Raw genomic sequence first — 24,310 nt, forward strand, 5'->3', positions numbered from 1 at the left:
TTGTGTTAGTAAATGGAGACCCTCGGCCTCACCTGTGCAGCCCCCATGTCTTCAGATCGATGCAGAGCGCACCGAGTAAGCCGTTTCATAATCACATCTGTTGTGCTTGGTTTCCGCCCAGGAATCTGAAAAGCGCAGTCAGATGACTGGGACGGTACGTGTTTGTGTTTTACTTCTCAGGTAGCCTTTGGAGTGCCTGCTGATAGCTCAGGGAGTAAAATGGCGGAGGTGCTAGCAATGCATCAGTGACTTCTAAGTCGGTCTGTCACGAACACAGGGGTCAGAAAGCATTTTTGTGAGGGTGCCAAAGAGACTCAGGCCACATTTTTGAAATAACTGCATAGCAGGCAGAACGCGTGCGTAGGACTGTACGAACTGGAGGGGCTGGTGGGCGGCCACATTGCCGGACACGTTTCTTTTGGTTCGTTCTGCTTCCTTCACTTGATCACATTTCATGAACTCTTGCTGGTCTTGTCGTGGGGTGTGCTGGGAAAGGTGCTAGAGTATAGAAACCCTGCTTCAGATAATTGAGGGATTTGCACATCTGCCATTCGAGACAACGGCTTTCATTGTTTGACTCTGTGCTAGCCGGACTCGTTGGAGAGCCAAGCATGGCTTTTTATTACTTTAATGTGATATTTCAACAGTTAATCCAAGTTTGACTGCACCGAATGCCGGTTAGACCTTCCAAATGTCTGCTCGCTGACATCCATCCATCCATCCATCCATCCATCCATCCATCCATCCATCCATCCATCCATCCATCCATTTTCTGAACACAAGTTATGCACTGTAGGACTGAGGGCTGTAAAATAAACATAGCCTGGGACATGTAACACGGAAAGCCCCTCAGTATTGGGGGCCAGCACTGTGCTGCCTACTCAGTTTCGTCCATCCACCTGTCCGTTAATGAAATGACTTAATCAACATAGCAGCCATGGTGCCTAATCTGGTGGTGCCAGGGGTCTCGTGTATAAAACTGCTTTGTTGTGAAAAAGTGTTCACAAAAAGGACTTTAACCTTGAAGGATCTTTCATATCGATGGATTAGTGAACACTGCAAATGCCTAAACTGTTGGCTTTGATGTGCACATTCGTATATCTTGCAATACATACGTACCTATTTAACATTCACGCAGCACAGATACCCTCAAATATAAAGCAAGAAGACCCCAACACTGGCTGCAGCCGGCTAACTCAACTTCGAAATCTTACCAGGAGCTAGAAGCCACTCGGCGACACAAGCTGTCCTTTGCTGGGATCCGTGGATGGGTCAATCTGTCATCACATTGCTTCCCCTGACAAAAATGAAATATATGTAACATATGTTTTAAGGGTGGCACGGTGGCGCAGTGCCATAAGGTTCACACCCCGGGGTCCTCCGCTGTATACAGTTTGCGTGTTCTCGCCGTGTCTGCGTGGATTTCCTCTCACGGTCCAGTGACATGCAGGTCAGGTGAAGTGGTGACACTAAATTGCCCCATGCGTGTGTTTGTTTGGCTTTGATGGACTGGTGTCCTGCGCAGGGTTTGTTCTTGTCATGCACCCTATTCTAGCTTGGTGGTGGTGGGGGGGGCTCTATCCCCCCTCTCACGATTCACTTAGGAGGTTAGAGAATAACATGACATATATTTTTACAAAAATGTGTTAGTATCTATATGAATGTATTTTACAATATTACCAAAACACTTCCAAAAATGCTCGCTAGAGGGGGAAATCCCATCAAAAACCCCGGCTAGATGGAAAAAGGGCCACAGAGAATCGTTTATGCAATAGAAGATTTATAATCACCAAAATGCTCTGTAAGTCCATGAAGCTCCATACAGCATGTAAGGGAAGAAGGTGTCACCAGAGAATCTGGCAAATGAGAGGAGACCATTCAGTCCTTCAGGCTCGTGTGTTTAGCTAAGAGCTCAGCTGTCCCCCAATATCTCATCCTGATTCTTCATATAGGTTCTCAAGGTTCCTCCATGTCTCGGTAGTTTAAGTCACACAACTCTTTGCATAAAGAGTCTTCAATGCCCTTTCCATTAATTTCCACCGATGTCCTCAACCATTAAGCTGAAAGAATATTACTGGATCTGCTTTATCGATGCCTTTGAGGATTCTAAATACCTGGATAAGGTCCCCACTCCGTCTCCTCTGCTCAGACTAAACAGGTTTAATTCTCCGAGTCTGTCTGTCCCATGATGCACCTGGTTGCTCTCCTCTGCATAGCTTCATGTGCTGCTATGTCTTCCTTGTACTATGGGGACCAGAACTGCACACAGTAGTCCAGATGTGGTCTCACCAGTGCGTCATATAGTTTGAACAAGTCCAAGTCTCTTTACACAATCAGAAGGCAAACTCACAAAACAGAGCAAAATGGTCGGGAATCCAATGAGTCAAAAAAGCAAAAGCACAACAAAGACACGAGTAACACTCACCAAATCACCCCAGACAGCTCATTCGAAATGAACCGCCAGAAACTGTGGAAGATTTACAGGGTGGACGACCATTCTTGGCGGTGATTGGCAGGGGTCCCTGCCTCTTGGGGGACACAAATCACATGCAGTATAGCACAGGCATAGAAAAGAAAGCAGATGATAAGCAAAAGCAACACTAACAAAGTGCAGAGACTTAGAATTGAGCAAAAAAGGAAAAATTAAAACTTTGAACCACAGCCAGGAAAGCAAGTCTGGCTGAGATAATAATAATATGTTATAAAACACCTCAGTATTACAACATGGTGTCTTAAAATCTTTTTTGTCGCATCCTTTATCGTGTCTTCAAGATTCATTCCTTTTTGATTGCCTGGATGATTGCCCTGTTTGAGTCCCCCTCGGAGAAAGGGAGGACAATGTTCGGAGCAATGTCCACAAAACATATATACAGTAATACAGTATATATAATATACAGTATATAACCACAAACATTTGTAGAAACAAAATGCATTGTTGCAAAATGTTTGTGATGCACCATCTGTTGGAACGAGATATGCAATGTACATGCCTCTGTTATAGGCCATTTGATATTTAATTCATGAAAGCAGCATTAATGTTTCTGATGCTCCATCTGTTGGAATGAAAAATGCATTGCATATGTCTCTGTTATATGCCATTTGATATTTAATTCACAAAGACGTGTGAATGCTTCTGAAGCTCCGTCTGTTGGAATGACAAATGCAATGCATATGTTATATACCATTTGATATTTAATTCATGAAAGTCGTGTTAATGTTTGTGATGTTCCATCTGTTGGAAAGACATATGTAGTGCATATGCCTCCATTATATACCATTCAATATTTAATTCATGAAAGCAGCGTTAATATTTGTGATTCTCCATCTGTTGGAATGACAAATACAATGCATATGCCTCCATTATATACCATTTGATATTTAATTAATGAAAGTCATGTTAATATTTGTGATGTTCCATCTGTTGGATTGACAAATGCAATGCCCATGTCTCCACTATATACCATTTGATATTTAATTCATGAAAGTCATGTTAATGGTTGTGGTACTCCATCTGTTGGAATGATAAATGTCATGTATATGCCTCCATTATAGGCTCTTTGATATTTAATTCATGAAAGCCGTGTTAATATTTGTGATGTTCCATCTGTTGGAAAGACATATGTAGTGCATATGCCTCCATTATATACCACTAGCAAAATACCCGCGCTTCGCAGCGGAGAAGTAGTGTGTTAAAGAGGTTATGAAAAAGTAAAGGAAACATTTTAAAAATAACGTAACATGATTGTCAATGTAATTGTGTTGTCATTGTTATGAGTGTTGCTGTCATATATATATACATATACACATATACACACACATATACACACATATAGAGATATATTATATATACATATACACATATATTTTTTATATATATATTTTTTATATATATATATATATATATATATATATATACACATACATACATACATACATACATATACACACATAGATGCAGTTACAATAACATAGAAATCAATATAAACAACATTAACATCATTATCATATGAGAATATGAAGTAATATATAAGAAGCACATTTCATATAAATATAAATTATTAAACAGTAAAATCTTCTTCTATAATTTGCTACCGTGGCTTTTCGTTGGTCTGTCCAGGATTTTAAATCACCTGTAGCTTGCAAACCGTTTCACCTATTGACTTGAAATGTGGTAGACATATAATACGTCACGTCCGCTATCCGCTTTATGGGTGATGAATGTATTACTCTTTTTATGTTTATTTTATTTTAGAATCAACTCCTATCTGCGCACACCAGGGCGGCCGTGGGCAGATGCGTATGGTGTATTCACTCCATGTTATCGTGCATTGCGCTGTCACTGGTATTTTGATAAAAGAATTTGAACAATATATAAGAAGCGTATAAATTATTAAACAGTAAAACATTAACATTTAAGAAGTAAAGTTACATTGAGTACTACTGCAGTGCCTTCAGGTATACCTAATTTTTTCTTTGCCCATTACATGCTTAAATGTATACATTTTTTGGTGTACCTACCCGAGAACACGCGACATATAACTGACCGTGGGAGAAGCATGGATTTTAAACACGCGTTGAGTTCATCTGCTGGTCTCCCTCGTGGAATAACTGGTAATGTTTGACTAAAATCTACAGCGAGTAAAACGACATTACCTCCTTTTTTTTTTTTACGATCTCTGAGATCTTGCTTTTTTCGGATCAAGGCTTCATAAGCTCTTTTATGTTCCATGGTGTACTTAATAAGTACTAATTATCCCAAACCATCATCTTTGAATGTTGCAAGACTTTCGCCTTGTATGTAGATCGGGGTAATTACATTCATTGCATTCCTAGTCTGAATCACAATCTGATTGTATGGGTGGTTACCTGGCACTGTAGGGTTGCCACCCGTCCTTTAAAATACGGAATCGTGCCGCGTTTGAGAATGAAATTGCGCGTCCCGTTTTGAATCAATACTGGACGGGATTTATCCCGTATTTTTATTATCATTTTTTTTTTAAAGCAGCGTCTCATGCAAATCATCCCACACGCATTTTATGAACATGCCTCTTTTCCTACTTTTGATTGGGTAATACTTGATGTCATCGTTAGTTTGATTGATGTTTTTAACTGTCCAGCGAGGAGGGCGTGTCTTTTAAGTACAGTGTGCAAAGTGTTGGCACTGAGATGTGGCGTCAGCGCCATAGTTGAAGCCCCTAACGTTGCGGTCAGCAAGTCGGCTAACATCCGCCATGTGCCGTCTTTCAGTTGCGAGAAGCAGATCATAGAATGGTTGAAACTTTTGCCCCTAACGTTGCGCCACGGCGTGTGGTTCGTTTATACTTCGTGTGTTCTCATTAAACTTTTATCTCATGAATATGTTATTGCAATCCGCAGCGGGAGCGTTTCTATAAACTTAATTTAAACTTACGTTTTACACCGTGCTTTCTTTCCCTTATGAACATGCTTGTATGCTTAACTTGCTCCGTTCTCAATTGTTTAATTAATTTTTTGCTCTTAGCTGTTCGCGGCTCTTCCTCCATTTCCCCCTACTTCGTTCTTTTATCTCGCGAATATGTTATTGCAATCCTTAACGGGAGCGTTTCAATAAACTGATTGAAAATAGTTTTGCATTTACCTTTTTAGTAAAAGGCGAGCTTTTAAGCCTGAGAAATCAACCCGTAAATGCACACGTTTAATTGCACATGTGTTAATATGTATGCTTACACAGTATTAAAAGACAGTCAAAAATTAACGTCATTTACCTTCGTTCCCGCGTGTGACTCGTGCTGTAAATCTCTTCCTTGTTTTTAGTTCACGTGATTACGTAGGAGGCGTGATGACGCGATACGTGACTCCGCCTCCTCCATTACAGTGTATGGACAAAAAATATGTTCCAGTTATGACCATTACGCTTTGAATTTCGAAATGAAACCTGCCTAACTTTTGTAAGTAAGCTGTAAGGAATGAGCCTGCCAAATTTCAGCCTTCCACCTACACGGGAAGTTGGAGAATTAGTGATGAGTGAGTCAGTGAGTCAGTCAGTCAGTCAGTGAGGGCTTTGCCTTTTATTATTATAGATTCAATATTTAATTCATGACAGCAGCGTTAATGTTTGTGATGCTCCATCTGTTGGAATGACAAATGTAATACATATGCCTCCGCCATATGCCATTTGATATTTAATTCATGAATGCAACATTAATGTTTGTGATGCTCCATCTGTTTGAATGACAAATACAGTGCATATGCCTCCATTATATACCATTTGATATTTAATTAACGAAAGTCATGTTAATATTTGTGATGTTCCATCTGTTGGACTGACAAATGCAATGCCCATGTCTCCACTATATACCATTTGATATTTAATTCATGAAAGTCATGTTAATGGTTGTGATACTCCATCTGTTGGAATGACAAATGCATTGCATATGTCTCTGTTATATACCATTTGATACTTAATTCACAAAGTCGTGTGAATGCTTGTGGTGCTCCATCTGTTGGAATGACAAATGTCATGTATATACCTCCATTATAGACCCTTTGATATTTAATTCATGAAAGTCGTGTTAATATTTGTGATGTTCCATCTGTTGGAATGACATATGTAGTGCATATGCCTCCATTATATACCATTCAATATTTAATTCATGAAAGCAGCGTTAGTGTTTGTGATGCTCCATCTGTTGGAATGACAAATGTAATACTTATGCCTCCGCCATATGCCATTTGATATTTAATTCATGAATGCAACGTTAATTTTTGTGATGCTCCATCTGTTTGAATGACAAATACAGTGCATATGCCTCCATTATATACCACTTGATATTTAATTAATGAAAGTCATGTTGATATTTGTGATGTTCCATCTGTTGGATTGACAAATGCAATGCCCATGTCTCCACTATATACCATTTGATATTTAATTCATGAAAGTTGTATTAATGGTTGTGGTACTCCATCTATTGGAATGACAAATGTCATGTATATGCCTCCATTATAGGCCCTTTGATATTTAATTCATGAAAGTCGTGGTAATGTTTGTGATGCTCCATCTGTTGGAAAGACAAATGCAATGCATATACCCCCGTTATATGCCATTTGATTTTTAATTCATGAAAGCAGTGTTAATGTTTGTGATGCTCCATCTGTTGGAATGACAAATGCAATGAATTTTATTATGACATGCATTATGAAATACATTCCAAAGATGGTGCACTGCAAATGTTAACGCTGAGGTCTAAGTTGATTATTTAGATTTCAACCTGTCTTAGACAGATAGCACAGCTGGTAACTTATAATGTATAATAAATGTATATATCGGTTCTATCATTGATTGTGTGCAGGATGTGTGACCTCTCTTGTGGTGTACCCACTGTCACCTGCTGTACTCCCACATGGACCTAGGGAGACGACGCCAGCTTCACACAGACAGCGACCGGGTGTGACTTGATCCTGTGTCCCCAGAGCTGTGAAGCAGAGCCGCTAACCACCATGGTCTCCTTGTGGTCTCCTTGTTCCTCTAAATAGAACGCAGATGACATTTCCTGGCCATGTCACTCACTCAGGTGTTCTGCTGCCCAAACCAGTACAACAGCAGTGCTGAACAATGAACATCTGGAAATGATTATTTTAAAACATACTTGCTGCCTCCCTAGACTTGCAGCCTCGGCACTCGACTATAAGAGAGGAGAAAATAATGAACAAAACATTGCTTTGTGCTACCTGGCTCAGTATCGTCTTTCTTTCATTATTTCTTTGAGGCACACAAAGCCGAGACTGAACCTGCCATAACTATTCAAGTTTTATCCCTCTAGTGGTTCAGTCATAGAAACATGGAGATGTCCCCAGGAGCAAAGTTTTGCTCCACTGTTCCGAAGGCAGACATCAGGATGCTTTGGAGAGAAGGAGGGGGGGCGTTATGAGCACCTTAGTCTCCTTTATATGGGGGAGGCAGGACACCCCAAGTGGTTGCACCATCCGTTTAACGGCAGCACAAAAGATGTAGAAGGCCTCACGTCAGTGTGATTACCGCCACATGAGGGCGCCAGACTTGACAAGGCTTTGGGTGAAATGAAAAGCCTACTGGGTGTCTGTCGTTAAAGCACAAATCACAAAAACACTGTCAAAAACTGTACATTGAGGCGGGGGGGGGGGGGGGGGGGGGGGGGGGGTGTAGGGGCACCATCTTAAACCCCTAGTAGAAACCCAAGGAGCAGTGAACAAATCTCTCTATTATATTAAAAAGTTTACCACCATGTCCACGTTATGTAGCCTTGACCACTCCCCTCCACACCCCTTGCCCAATCGTTACTCCCGCTGCGCACATCTTCTCTCTCTGTCCCACCCCTAGGCGCACTCTCAGTGCTGCTAACTCGCCCTTCAGCGCAGTCGCTTATAACGGCAAGGCAGAAAAGCAAATTATCTATTCAAGAACGTCGAATTTTAGATCGCGATAGAAAAAGAGCTGATGATGAATATCAAAAAAAGAAAGTGAATAAAAAAGAGCTGCATATGCTAAAAACGAAGAGCAAAGAGAATCGACCAATAAACGAAAAAGAGAAAAATATCCCAATCAACATGCAGAAAATGCAACGGTTATAGAATGTAAGTTAGAGGATAAAGTCCATCCATCCATTATCCAACCTGTTATATCCTAACTACAGGGTCACGGGGGTCCGCTGGAGCCAATCCCAGCCAACACAGGGCGCAAGGCAGGAAACAAACCCCGGGCAGGGTGCCAGCCCACCGCAGGGCACACACACACACACACCAAGCACAATTTAGAATCGGCAATGCACCTAACCTGCATGTCTTTGGACTGTGGGAGGAAACCGGAGCACCCGGAGGAAACCCACGCAGGGAGGACCCGGGAAGCGAACCCAGGGCTCCTAACTGCGAGGCAGCAGCCCTACCCACCATGCCACCCTAGAGGATAAAGTAATTCATAATATTGTTTTTGACGAGGTGTGTAAAGGTGGAGTTCTCTGTGTAAAGAAAAACTTCCTAATGTTTGTGTGAAATTTCCCCTTAACAAGTTTCCAACTGTGTCTCCGTGTTCTTGATGAACTCATTTTAAAGCCACTGTCTCGATCCACTGGACTGATTCCCTTCATCATTTTAAACACTTCAGTCAGGACTGATCTTCATCTCCTGTAAAGGCTCAGCTCTTTGAATCTTTCCTCCATAACTCATCCCATGTAGCCCTGAATCAGCCTTGTCGCTGTTCTCTGGACCTTTTCTAGCTCTGCTATGTCCTTTTTGTAGCCTGGAGACCAAAACTGCACCCAAGACTCCAGAAGAGGCCTCACCAGTGTGTTATAAAGCTTCTTAGGACCTGCACTCCACACTTCAAGGCGCTATATAACCTAACATTCTGTTAGCCTTCTTCATGGCTTCTGCACACTGTCTGGCAGTTGATAGTGTGGCGTCCACTTGGACTCCCAAATCCTTCTCATAAGGTAGACTACATATGAACTATATATTGTCCTTTTTGTAGCCTGGAGACCAGAACTGCACTCTGTACTCCAGATGATCAATACTAAAGATCAAAGAAAACCAACCAAACTGTAAAAATGTAGGGGTCAGAAAGTAAATCACAGAAATCGTGGTGTTTTCAGCCAGTCTCAGATAGCAAAGAAAGCCCTGTGGCGATCTTTATACCGTCACACGTGATGACATCACCAACCTTACACTCCCAAAGGATCATGGGACATCACAGTAGCAATGGAATATGCTAGCCTCTCAAAATGGTGATGTCCATTTACAAAAGAAAATGGAGTTGAAAATGATGGTAAAAATTAGAGCAAAACAAAAAGATCACTGAAAATGAAAATAGACTCAAAACTAGACAAAGAAAAGCTTTTAACAGTCATGCTGATGCACAGTACTGTGACAGTTGCAGTTTTATAAGGTTTGGGGGCCTGTCCCCTTAGGTTTAATGTAAAGGGGACATGGAAGATAAACAGAATAAACTAACATTTAAGTAACACATTAAAAAAATTGATATTCAAAATGCTTTAGATTTAGACAAGAAGAAGACAGGAACATATTCAAAAACATAAATTGCAGCAAATAATATAAATATATAAATACATATATATATATATATATATATATATATATATTGTGATGATGGCGCTTGGTTGGCACCGACCCGACACTGACTGACACCAGAGGCACGGGCAAAATAAACAAAATATTTATTTTTCTTCACCTGTGGGGCACGTCTTCCCTGTATACCCCACAGGCACAACACAGTCCCAAATCAAAACACCAAACCACACTCTTCTTTCTTCCACTTCACCCAGGGCACCTTCGTCATCCTCCTCCTCCCGACTCTGGCGTGCTGAGTAGTGCAGGCAGGCTCCTCTTATAGCCCACCCAGACCGGCTCATTAAGCCTTGCAGCTTCCCCGGGTGGTGGCCATGGAGCCCAACAGGGATGAGCTCTAGTGTTCCACCATTGTGGCCCCGATGCAACCCAGGGGGGCTGCCACCAAGTGTTCCGGGGGACATAGTGTGCATCCCATGGCTGCTCCCCTGAATCCAGTGTCGTAGGGGCATCCTGGCCGGGCATGGACCCCGGCTGTCCACCACAATATATATATATATATAATATACAGTACTGTGCAAAAGTTTTAGGCAGGTGTGAAAAAATGCTGTAAACAAAGAATGCTTTCAGAAATATAAATAATGATTGTTTATTGTTATCAATTTACAAAATGCAAAGTGAGCGAACAAAAGAAAAATCTAAATCAAATCAATATTTGGTGTTCCTACCTTTTGCCTTCAAACCAGCATCAATTCTTATAGGTCCACTTGCACAAAGTCAGGGATTTTGTAGGATTCTAGTCAGGTGTCTGATCAACCAATTCTACCTAACAGGTGCTAATGATCATCAATGTCACACGTAGGTTGAAACACAGTCATTAACTGAAACAGAAACAGCTTCAAACTGGGTGAGGAACAGCCAAACTCTGCTACCAAGGCGAGGTTGTGGAAGACAGTTTCATGTCATGGCAAGATTGAGCATAGCAACAAGACACAAGGTAGTTCTACTGCATCAGCAAGGTCTCTCCCAGACAAAGATTTCAAAGCAGACTGCGGTTTCAAGATGTGCTGTTCAAGCTCTTTTGAAGAAGCACAAAGAAATGGGCAACATTGAGGATCGTAGACGCAGTGGTCGGCCAAGGAAGCGTAGTGCAGCAGATGAAAGACACATCAAGCTTATTACCCTTCGAAATCAGAAGATGTCCAGCAGTGTCATCAGCTCAGAACTGGCAGAAACCAGTGGGACCCAGGTACACCCATCTACTGTTCGGAGAAGTCTGGCCAGAAGTGGTCTTCATGGAAGAGTTGCAGCCAAAAAGCCATACCTCCGACGTGGAAACAAGGCCAAGCGACTCAAGTATGCATGAAAATTATAGGAACTGGGGTGCAGAAAAATGGCAGCAGGTGCTCTGGACTGATGAGTCAAAATTTGAAATATTTGGCTGTAGCAGAAGGCAGTTTGTCGAAGGGCTGGAGAGCGGTACAATAATGAGTGTCTGCAGGCAACAGTGAAGCATGGTGGAGGTTCCTTGAACGTTTGGGGCTGCATTTCTGCAAACGGAGTTGGAGATTTGGTCAGGATTAATGGTGTTCTCAATGCTGAGAAATACAGGCAGATACTTATCCATCATGCAATACCATCAGGGAGGCGTATGATTGGCCCCAAATTTATTCTGCAGCAGGACAACGACCCCAAACATACAGCCAAAGTCATTAAGAACTATCTTCAGCGTAAAGAAGAACAAGAAGTCCTGGAAGTGATGGTATGGCCCCCACAGAGCCCTGATCTCAACATCATCGAGTGTGTCTGGGATTACATGAAGAGACAGAAGGATGTGAGGAAGCCGACATCCACAGAAGATCTGTGGTTAGTTCTCCAAGATGTTTGGATCAACCTACCAGCCGAGTTCCTTCAAAAACTGCAAGTGTACCGAGAAGAACTGATGCTGTTTTGAAGGCAAAGGGTGGTCACACCAAATATTGATTTGATTTAGATTTCTCTTTTGTTCATTCACTGCATTTTGTTGATTGATGAAAATAAATGAGTAACACTTCCATTTTTGAAAGCATTCTTTGTTTACAGCATTTTTTCACACCTGCCTAAAACTTTTGCACAGTACTGTATGTCAAATAATCATCAATAATGAACAAATGTGACAATAAAACTCAAATATACAACACATGGTTGTTGTTTGATGTCATAATGAAAACATTAACGTTGTTACTATTCTCACAGCTCCACTACTGACCTTTTACGTACTGTAGCTTATATGCTTGACCTATCAGAGTAACAGTGGTCAGTTTTAATTGGAATGCCTGTATTAGATAGATAGATAGATAGATATACAGATACTTTATTAATCCCAAGGGGAAACTCACATATTAGTAGGGTGTTGTACCATGTTAGCCATTATGGATGCAATGAGAAGTCAAGCAAAGTGACACCTGCCTGAAGAGCAGGCCTCAGTTGCCTTGAAATCTTACATAATGTAATCTATTGAGTTGGCCAATAAAACGTGTCATTTTGCTTGAATTCTAATTGGAATTAATTTAATATATATATCAGTCAGTCATCGTCCAACCCATTATATCCTAACACGCAGAAAATGAAACGTTTATAGAATAAGTTAGAGGATAAAGTCCATCCATCCATTATCCAACCTGCTATATCCTAACTACAGGGTTACTGGGGTCTGCTGGAGCCAATCCCAGTCAGCACAGGGCACAAAGCAGGAACAAATCACACCGTCTCCTTCCCGCACTCACATGAATTGCACCTTACTTAGGATGTGTGGTCATATTGTGGGAAAAAAATACCCTCATTACTAAAAAATGTTAACAGTAGCGTTGATTAAAACAAGGACTTTGAGAGAAAATTGCAGTCTTTGGGGAACCAAAACAGTTTGTTAATATTCAGCCCTGAGCAGTGAATGTGTGCTGTGCCATCCCAAAATCTAACTAAATAAGAAAGTACTTAAAATCCCATTTCAGGCCATAATGTGTTTTCTCTTTTGGAGCCGCTTTTTCAATTTAAATAAAATGTGACCTAGCGATTAAAGTGAAATTGAAAGTTCCGTTCACCTCGTCCAACGGTCGAATCTGCACTAATTCTGTCTGCAGTTGTGATTGTTAGCAAAAAAAACGCAAAGGGAAGCTAAAGTGAGGAGGCTCAGAAGCCAACATCAAGTTTTCAGTCCTTTTAAAATAAAGAAACACAGAAGCCGTTCTTCGAGGTCTTGTAGCCCCACATATCCGAGTCCCCCATTTTTTGCTTTATTTTAATGCTTATGCATTTCCACTTCTATGGTGGATTCAGTAAATGTTCAGACACCTTCACTTTACTACGTTGTAGACTGAGTTGTAAGTGAACAGTTTTTCAGTGTCGGAACCAAATGTTTCATTTCCTCTGAGGTTCCTCATCTGGATGGGTACAGATTTGTGTTTTATGTCTTTTTCGTTCATTTTTGATGTGTTAATTAGAGCATTAGAACAGTCTAGACGAGAACAGGCCGTTCAGCCCAACAAAGCTCACCAGTCCTGTCCACTTAATTCTTCTAAAATAACATGAAAATAACTGAAAGTCCTACAGTCCACCACAATACTTGGTCACTTATTCCATGTGTCTGTGGTTCTCTGTGTGCAGAAAAATTTCCTAATGTTTTGTATAAAATTCACCCTTAACAAGTTTCCAATGGTGTCCCCATGATCTTGATGAACTCATTTTAAAGTTCCTGTCTCGATCCACTGCACTAATTCCCTTCATCATTTTAAACACTTCAGTCAGGTCTCCTCTTCATCTCTTTAAAGGCTCAGCTCTTTTAATCTTTCCTCATAACTCATTCTCGCCGTTCTTCTCTGGACCTTCTCTTGTGCTGTTATGTCCTTTTTGTAACCTGGAGACCCAAACTGCACACAGGACTCCAGATGAGGCCTCACCAGTATGTTATAAAGTCTGAGCAGAACCTCCTGTGACTTGTACTCCACACATCAAGGCGCTATATAACCTGACATTCTCTTAGCCTTCTTAATGGCTACTGAACACTGTTGGGAAGGTGATAGTGATGAGTCCACTACGACTCCTAAAGCCTTCTCATAAGGTGGACTATATATGAACTAGGATTACATACGAATGTATGCTTCAACCATTCATCTAACTAGTCTGTAGTGGTCCGGCGCTGCTCAGATTCACACCATCAAAGGGACGGTGATTTGTTTACTTTTTTGATGGGGATCCCAGGAACACTCCCAGCTTTGGCCCATCTCACAACACTCACGCACAGAGACACGAATTAACAGCAAATCAAATAAATTACTATGCAATATATTGAATGAAACAAAAAACACAAACAACAAATAAACCGCTAACCCGCCCTTTTCCCCACAACGATATTAAATACTAACACAACAATAAACATCTAACAATAAACACTGATGACCCATTCCATAAACAGTACAAATGCGACGGTAGCAGATGAAGTGGAATGGAGGAAAAGATGACGATCAATGGAACAGCCTTCTGTAGGTAATGTATTAAACAGTCCTACCAGTAGTCCTGATGCGGTGCGGGGTGAAGAGATTTAGGGAGCGCTCCCACCGATGAAGTACGATAACCAATCCAACACTACTCACACAACAGTCAGGCACGAGACAATCCATACATCATAAATAATAATAATAATAATAATAATAAGTTGCATTTATAGTGCGCCTTTCACAAACCCAAGGTCACTTTACATAGAAGAGGAAAAAAACACAAACTCCAGATCCTTGCAGTATCGACGACTCAAGATAAAAACGATATTCTACGGGTGGTTTTGCAAATGAGACAAACAGATGAGTGCAAACACAAACAACGGGGGATCCTTTGCTGCTTAGCCGGTTCCCTTTTAAAGTTCCCACCAGTCCTTCTTGTCCCCAGCAGCCCCTGCACCCATTGCAGACATCCAATCAGGGCAATACCCTCAGGGCAGCTGGGAAATGGATCCATTAATCTGTATCGCTGCTACACGTGTATCACAAACGAATGAATGAATCACTCAATAAGTCAGGCCTCAAGGCCTGAACAACTCGGCCACATTGAAGGACCTCTGAATTCTTCAGTCTGTGTGTATGTTAGCTGCAGTCAAAGAACACGAGCAAGAACGTGATCTGAAACACACAAGGAAATCTACAACCCAAAATGTCAAATATACAAAATTTTGGAACGCCTGTGACCCCAAACTGAATTAATGATGGAGGGACAGATGCAGTGGCCAAATCAAGGTTCAGAAATGATGTTGGGGTAGGCCCTAAAATGAGTAGTTCATGATCGAAACTGGACAAATCTCCCCGAGTTCAGGCAATGGGTCACAAATCAACCGCACCAAAAATCAGAAACCGATCAATTATTATAGTAGGCACTTGGGTGTTGGATGACAAATGAATGTGTAATGGATTAATATTTAGCACTGACATTTATTTAGTTTAGATTCACTCATTGAAGTCTTCTACTTCCTCTTCATCTTTTCCCACTTCTATTTTGGGTTGATATGCTTGATCAACATTCTCCAAACAGCTCGGTTCTGCCCTTTCAGGGTTGGGAGCGAGATCCTGCCCCAAGTGGAGGAGTTCAAGTATCTTGGGGTCTTGTTCACGAGTGAGGGAAGAATAGAGCGGGAGATCAACAGGCGGATCGGTGTGGCATCCGCAGTAATGCGGGCTCTGCATCGGTCTGTCGTGGTGAAAAAGGAGCTGAGCTGTATGGCAAAGCTCTCAATTTACCAGTCTATCTATGTTCCTACCCTCACCTATGGTCATGAGCTATGGGTAGTGACCGAAAGAACGAGATCGCGAATACAAGCGGCTGAAATGAGAGTTTCCTCCGCAGGGTGTCTGGGCTCTCCCTTAAAGATAGGGTGAGAAGCTCAGTCATCGAGGAGGGGCTCAGAGTAGAGCCGCTGCTCCTCTGCATCGAGAGGAGTCAGATGAGGTGGCTCGGGCATCTGATCAGGATGCCTCCTTGACCCCTCCCTGGTGAGGTGTTCCGGGCACGTCTAACCGGGAGGAGGCCCCATAGAAGACCCAGGACATGCTGGAGGGACTATGTCTCCTGGCTGGTCTGGGAACACCTCGGGATTATCCCAGAAGAGCTAGAAGAAGTGGTCGGGGGAGAGGGAAGTCTGGGCATCTCTGCTCAAGCTGCTGCCCCCGCGATCCAATCTCGGATAAGCGGAAGAGGATGGATGGATGGATGTTTGCACTTGTGAAAGCTTGGCTTTTGATGTGAAGGGAATGACTGGAATCTTCTACAAATCTGGCTTGACTTTTCTTACCTGTAGAGCATAACTTCTTACTTGGATTAGGTCCAATAGGTGTGTACCAGAAACTGTTGTACGGTAGGTGAAAATAATTCTTGTTCATGTTTTTCCACTTCTATGTGGGCTCAATTTGCTTGATCATCCTTCTCCAAACACCTCAGTCCTGCACCTTCTCGCCAGTCAACCCCTTTTTGTCTTCAGATCTTCTTTTACTTTATCCATCCACCTCCACTTGGCCTCCCTCGGTTTCTCTCCCTCTGGACTTCCACTCCCATTATCCTTTTGCCCGTGTATTCATTGTCTCTCTTCATCACCCTCCTTTCCAGTACTTCCTTTGTTATCTCTCCCACTTTTGTTGTACCCCTGATGGTCTCATTTCTTATTTTGTCCTTTTCTGTAACTCCACACATCCATCTCCACATTCCCATTTCTGCCACATTCAACTTCTTCTCTTGCTGTGCCCCCTTTAGTGCCCATGTCTCTGCTCCATACAACATGGCTGGTCTTACCACTGTCTTGCAAGCCTGACCTTTAACCCTCAGCTTAATTCTTCAATCACACAATCCTCCTGATACCTTCTTCCACCAGTTCCATTCACACTGCAGCCTATGGTTTATCTCTGCATATAGTTTTCCATCCTGGGCTACCACTGGTCCTACATATTCAAATGTATCCATTTGTTTCAATAATTGATATCACAGACAGAGCCTCTCCTGGTGGCACAATTTAGAGACCACCTGTGAGTGAGATGGCAGTTGATCATAGGCCACATTGGGGTCACCATTAATTGTGAAAGGGCACAACTATAGGCAGGGTAGATGGGGCAGTTGCATTGGGGGCTATGGGGCTGGGAGCCCATGGCATCTGCATGGTGTTATGACTTAGAGTCCCAATACATATACGTCCAAAAATGCCCACTAGTTGGGAAAAAGCATCGAAAACTCTGGCTAGGCACAAAAGTGCCCTGTAGAATCTTTATAAGTAAAGAGAAGAATCCATCCATTTTCTAACCCGCTGAATCCGAACACAGGGTCACGGGGGTCTGCTGGAGCCAATCCCAGGGCACAAGGCAGGAACCAATCCCGGGCAGGGTGCCAACCCACCACAGGACACACACAAACATACCCACACACCAAGCACACACTAGGGCCAATTTAGAATGGCCAATCCACCTAACCTGCATGTCTTTGGACTGTGGGAGGAAACCTACGCAGACACGGGGAGAACATGCAAACTCCACACAGGGAGGACCCGGGAAGCGAACCTCAGGTCTCCTAACTGCGAGGCAGCAGCGCTACCACTGCGCCACCATGCTGCCCAAAGAGAAGAATAATATTTATCAAATAAAAAGGTTTTGTTTTTAAGGAAAATGCTCTGACAATACATTAAGCTCCATTGAGCACAAACACATAAAGGAGTTGCCAAAAAAGAAGAAATGCAAAATGAACAAAGCCCCAATACACAATCCAGATATGAAGTCAAAAACAGAGCATGATGTCAAATATCCAGCAAATTACAAAAGAACAAGCAACACAAAAGTCCCCAAGCTTTGCCCAAACCAAAAAGGCAATCCAATACAAGCAATAGTCTCAATACAAAGTCCCAAGAATAGTCCAAACACAGAGTGAAATGTCAAAAATCCAGTAACCTCGAAACACACTTTGATGATGCGGGTTCGCTCCACGCTCCCAATCCAACTTCGGGGAGCTCTTGAAACCGACACCGTCAGTAATTTCACCGAGATGAGCTGACAAATGAGGACAATTCTCTAATGAAGCCATGTGCTTTTATTACACACAAATCAAGCGTCCAAACAAAACGTGCAGTGCATCAGGTTGCAATAAATAATCCTGAAAAACAAATGTTCAGTGGGGATAAAAACAATTAACAAATCCTTTAAAATCCGAGGGTAAAATTGCAGTCTCACTCTTCACGATCGTAGCACACCTCCTTCTCTCATTCTCCCTGGCTCACCCATAACTCGCATAGCCGGCGGAGACCCAACAGCAACAAACTCCTTTTGGCCGACCTCCGTCTTGGCTGCCTTAAGGACATCACGTCCAGACCACCCGAGGTCGGCTCTCTTCCTTTCTTCCTTTGCACTCCTTGGGATCGACACCTGCCTTGCTCGCCACACTCCACCCGTATGTTCAGTGCGGTGAACTAGCCCCTAGAGCGCCACAACCAAACACTCCTTCACGAGACCCCAGCTCGTTCTGCTTCCTCCTTTCAGGTGGCCAGATCCTCCAGCTAAGACTGCTCTTCACTTTCTTTAACCTCTTTTTCCTTCTCTTCTCCACGATTGATCTATCCCGGTTTCTCGACATTCCCGAAAAGGAGACAGAAAGGAAGACAAAGTGCTGCAAGTGCGTTACTATCAAACAAAGGTGAATCTTTCTCAGCTCCTCTAGATCAATTCCGTTCATCTATTTCCAAAGCAAATCCCAAAAATCTTGTTCTATACAGTTTCTAGACCAAAAATCTAGAAATCTTCTGATAAAGGTGACAGAACACAAAACAAGGGATGTGAAAACTAAACTGCACTCACTTGTGCATACTCAAAAGAGCCATGGCTTTGGCAATATTGTGGCAGCTGCTCTAAATGTCATTAACAAACGAACTCCCACAGTCCAAAGACATGCAGGTTAGGTGGATTGGCGATTCTAAATTGGCCCTGGTGTGTGCTTGGTGTGTGGGTGTGTTTGTGTGTGTCCTGCGGTGGGTTGGCACCCTGCCCGGGATTGGTTCCTGCCTTGTGCCCTGTGTTGGCTGGGATTGGCTCCAGCAGACCCCCGTGACCCTGTGTTCGGATTCAGCGGGTTGGAAAATGGATGGATGGATGGACATTTCTTTTGGTCCTCAAAACAGGATTTCAGCATATTGTGCTTGACAAACTTATGTCTATGAACTGGGCTGCAACTGCTTTCTCATGTTCTCTTTTAGCTCCTACTTTTGGAAGAAACAGGCCTTATAACTTCTGCTTTTGGCTTCACCTTTCATTGTGGAATACCAATGTTGCTACTTGGTCACACAATATCAGACAAAGAGCTCTGCTTCCTTCCACAACACTGATCTACATTGTGGTGATCACACCAACACTAATGAAAAAGTCCGTTCATAATAGGAAATAGAATTTACAAAAAGCACAACAGCGCAAGGAACTGTGGGAGACCCTCTGGATTTAGAGGAAGGAGGGCGGTTCTGGCTGGTGATTGGCAGGTGACCCCGCCCCTTGGGGCACCACCCACAAAACACAAGGAGCATACTGACACTTCCAGACACAGTGCGTAATTAACAAAATTATAGAAAAAATATATGTCAAATATACAACACATGGTTGTTGTTTGATGCCATAATGAAAACATTTACGTTGCTATTATTCTCATAGCTCCACTACTGACCTTTTACGTAGCTCATATGCTTGACCTATCAGACTAACAGTGGTCAGTTTTTTATTAGTAGGGTGTTGTACCGTGTTAGCCATTATGGATGCAATGAGAAGTTAAGCAAAGTGACACCTGCCTGAAGAGCGGGCCTCAGTTGCCTTGAAAGCTTACATAATGTAATCTGTTGAGTTGGCCAATAAAAGGTGTCATTTTGCTTGAATTCTAATTGGAATTAATTTAATTTTTGGAACTAGGGTCCCTGAAATTCTGGTTACACCACTGCCAACAGGCACAGTTTAGGATTTGGGAGAAACCTGGAATACCCAGAGATCAACCCACACAGATGTAGGGAGGGTCATGCAAACTCCACAGGCCAGGATTAAACCCATGGAGCAACTGTGGTAGTCACTGTGCCACCATGCAACTGGTTCAACTGATGCAGTTCAACTGAATAAGTGACCAAGTAGTGTGGTAGACAGGAGGACTTTAGGGACCTTCAAAATGTGACTTGATGTGTTTTTTTATTTAGAAAAATTAAGTGGACAGGACTGGTGAGCATTGTTAGACTGAATCTGTCCAGATTGTTCTCACATTCCAATGGAAACATTCTTAAAGTCCAGAAGTGGATGGAACTGGCAGTCGATGAGTGTGTTCCTGCCATGTCGGTCATACATTATTTTGTTTATCATCACTGCATGTATTTTTTTTTAATTATTGCCCCTTTGTTAATGACTTTTCAGTTACAATTTTCCTTTTTCAGTGACAGTGCAACACGTTGGGTGCCAACCAGTTATTTCCTAGCAATGTGACACAATGGAGACTTCCTTGAACGCAATGCTCATGCTCCTATTAACTTTGCTCTCTTTTCAGATTACCGGACCGGGCCCTGCTTCTCCTCCGTAAACAATCAGATGTGCCAGGGCCAGCTCACCGGCATCGTCTGCACCAAGACTCTCTGCTGTGCCACAGTGGGACGAGCCTGGGGACACCCCTGCGAGATGTGTCCAGCCCAGCCGCACCCGTGTCGCCGAGGCTTCATCCCCAACATCCGCTCAGGAGCCTGTCAAGGTAAGATTTGGCCGCAGCGCTTGGATTTAACGAGGGATTAGTCTTAATTGCCTTTCGCCTCTGGAGATCTGTGCACATTCCGGAATGGCGGAGCGCCTGTCAGATGCCTTCATTAACGGTCAGGTTTATGAGGTTCAAACTTGTTTGCGATAAACCGGCGCTTTAATGGGCCCGAGTGTGACAGCCAAAAAAATCGAATTACCCGTTCCTCCGCCAGTCATCACAAATCTCTAATCCTATCTGCGGCTTGTTTTTCAAAAGTGGAACGCTGTGTAACCCACAAATAAAAAAAGAGCAATTTGAAACTTGTTCAAAGGAAATATTTACTAGATGTCAAAAAGGCTTTTATACCGATAACTTTCTCGATGAGTGGAATGAAGAGCCTGCAGTCAAAAACGAGTCCCCGGAGAACCTTTGCTGTTTGCTTTCCTGAGTTTTTGTCGTCATTCCTCTTGCATTTTATGAGTGCGTCAAAATATTTACATGAACATTTCCCGGGGCTGCACCAGGCAACACACTGCTTTGTAGAGCTTTTAAACTCGAACCAATGGCCTAAATCCAAATTATGAAAGGTCCAAATAGGGCTTTAATTTATTTTATTTTTTTTATAAATGTTGGTAGTCATGTGACCCAGAGGCACACGGACACCAAAGGTCGCGATGAAAAATAAATCGAATAAAACTTTATATGTTGTGATAATTGCCCAGACACCACCAGTCAGAGACCACATCTTTATCCACAATACCTTTATTTGTCTTCCACACAACACACAAGTCAGTCCTGCACAACTCCCACAGTGCTTCTAGCTCCAGTCTCCCTTCTCCTGGGCCTCCCATCTTCTCTCTCCAGGAGCTTCGTCCTGCTCCTGCTCCTGACTCCAGCTCAATGACAGGAGGGAGGCGGCCCCATTTATCCTCACCCGGATAAGCTCCAGCTGCTCTCCATGACGTCACGTCCTGGTGTGGTGGAAGTGTCAGGAGAGCACCCGGAAGCACTCCGGGTGACCCTGGAAGGATCGTCCTCCATTGGTGTGGCGGAAGTAGATAAGTCCCGAAGCTCTATGAGGCTCGGGGCGCCCCCTGGTGGTGACCAGAGGCCCCAACGGTCTTGAGCCTCCCTGCTCTCCTTCCGTGGGCCTTATCTGCTCCAGGGTGGTTGCCCCCTCATGGCCCAGAGGACAAATATGCCACCACCTAGTCCTTCCAGGTGTCCCGGCCAGGTCTGACCCCGAGCCATGTACGACAATGTGGACTGTAATATTGTAAACCCGAAAGGTGAAAAATAATTAACCTTAACCTTCCAACAATGCCCCAGTATGTGTAATCTATATATATAAAATCCCTATGTGCGTCCAGGTGTCCGTGTGTGTGTGGGTGTCTTCTGGTGAAGTGCGCATGCGCGGGGCACGGTGTGATGCGCGATATTACTGTCAGAGAAAGTTAGAGGCGTTTTACGGAAATACAAACCAGTATTACTGCGAGAGGAAATTAAAGGTATACAATACAGTGACGCATATTTCAGCCACATACAAGCCAGTATTACTGTCAAAGGAGATTAAAGGCATATTACCGATGTGCACGCCTGTATTACCGCCAGAGAAAATTAAAGGTATATTACGGACGTACAAGCCAGCAGATGTACAAGACGGTATCCTTCAATAAGGGCGCGCACAAAAAGACGAGCCTCAAAAGGGCGACCTCAATTGGGCGCAGCGAATAAAGGCACACGTAAATAAAGATCTGCACCTTTGTTGCTCTTCACATATTCCAGAGCCATTTGAACTAAATTATCTACGAACGCCTTTATTCGCCGCGCTCAACTGAGGTTGCCCTTTTGAAGCTCGCCTTTTTGTGCGCTCCCTTATTGAATAGAGCCGTACAAGACAGTATTACTGTCACAGAAAATTAAAGACACACAATACACGGCGGCAGCCCACGAAGAACGGTCAGCTCAGCAAGTAAACATCAACAAAAGAAAGTCTGAAAGACAAAGAAAAATACGACCAACAAAAAGAATGAGGTCAAAGTCCCTTGCCATTTAATATAGACTGTTCCTACTAATGTTTATGCACTACTGTTCTAGCGCCCGTTACTGTAAGGGGCTAAATGACCAGTATATATATATATAAAAGCCAAATACCACTGACTCACTCATCACGAAATCTCCTGAACCATCAGGACTTGAGACTTGAAATTTGGAGTGTTGGTTACCCTTGGCCCATAGGTGCTCACTAAGAAACGGTTTTAAAAAATTTCATGGTCCAAACGCGCTCTGTCGGTATGTCTGTCCACTTTTCACGAGAGAATTACTTAACGGATTTAGGTCGTTTTTTTTTTCTCTAGAATTTGCTTCAACATTCTGTTGATTTTGCGACTTTCTCATTGTGCTAAGTATCAGAGTTCGGTAGTGGCACCGGTTTATTAGTGCAGATCTGAGAGAGACTCGTCGGGCTGTGGGGCCCTCCTCACTCACACGTGACCTTAACTCTGCTTAGTTAGCGAATGAGAGAACAACTTAACAGATTTAGGTCTTTTTTTTTTCTATAATTTGCTTGAACATTCCGGTTGATTTTGTGACTTCTCTCATTGCACTAAGAATCATAGCTCGCTTCCTGGAGTGATATATTCGCGCTAATCCGAGACAGAGGCTGTGGGCCGAGGGGAGGGGGAAGAGTGACGTCAGGAGTACAGAGCTGGGTGGGACCCTCCTCACTGTCCTGTGTGGGGTACAGCCTGGACACAGACAGGTAGACATGATGTTTTCACCACACACACGTTTATTTTACACTATATATAATACAAAAGTGAGCACAACCCAGTGCCGCAGCACCAATCACCCCTTAGGTCCTGGCCAACACAATGCCTTTCCTTTCTTCTGGGACTGTTGCTCCCGAATGGAGGGAGGCGGCCCCTTTTATTCACACCCGGATGGGCTCCAGGTGCTTCCCGACACTCCTCCGTTAACACTCCCCTGTGTGGTGGAAGTGCCGGCTGTGCACCTGGACGGACTCCGGGTGTCCCCAATCCTCTTCCCCCCAGCACTTCCGGGTGTGGTGGAAGTGCTGAGGTCCAGGGTTCCCAAGGTAGAGGGGCGCCCCCTGGCGGTGACCACGGGCCACCAATGAGACGCCAGAACGAATGTACCCCATGGTTAGGTTTCCAGTATTTGATGGGGACCCATTGGACTATGTGAACTTTGTCAGGACATTTGACTGTGCTGTTGATGAGGTGGTGGGCATCCCCCGTCGGTTTCTGTCATACTGAGCTGGATTGCTATTGCGACAACACCATCACCCGTAGGGTAAAACTAACCTTTCTCATGACGAATCCCCCTTCTCAGAGATGGTGGTGGTGGTGTGGGGGGGGTGGTGTGTGGTAGTGATGCCCCCTTTGGTTATACGAGGGCGACCATCAGAGTAGGGGTGAAATCAGACAAGACCCCACTACATGGCCCACTCACAACCAGTGTTGTGCAAGTTCACACCTCACAAGAACTCACTCAAAGTTCAATTCACACAGATTAAAAT

At 43.3% G+C, this 24,310-nt stretch overlaps 1 protein-coding gene and 1 long non-coding RNA gene across 3 annotated transcripts in view; one reads left to right on the forward strand and one right to left on the reverse strand.

The window, feature by feature from the left end:
• LOC127526167 (uncharacterized) overlaps nucleotides 1–24,310 on the reverse strand; it is a 368,097-nt gene that overhangs the window by 138,644 nt on the left and 205,143 nt on the right. The window lies entirely within an intron of this gene.
• The window catches only part of fbn1 (fibrillin 1), a 311,649-nt gene that overhangs the window by 71,488 nt on the left and 215,851 nt on the right, over nucleotides 1–24,310 (forward strand). For both annotated transcript variants that reach the window (XM_051920648.1, XM_051920647.1), the window contains exon 7: nucleotides 20,587–20,784. In XM_051920648.1, the coding sequence (XP_051776608.1) occupies nucleotides 20,587–20,784 (198 nt within the window). The remainder of the gene's footprint in view (nucleotides 1–20,586; nucleotides 20,785–24,310) is intronic.

Source organism: Erpetoichthys calabaricus, chromosome 17 (assembly GCF_900747795.2).
Source record: "Erpetoichthys calabaricus chromosome 17, fErpCal1.3, whole genome shotgun sequence".
In the NCBI taxonomy this organism is placed as follows: Eukaryota; Metazoa; Chordata; class Cladistia; order Polypteriformes; family Polypteridae; genus Erpetoichthys; species Erpetoichthys calabaricus.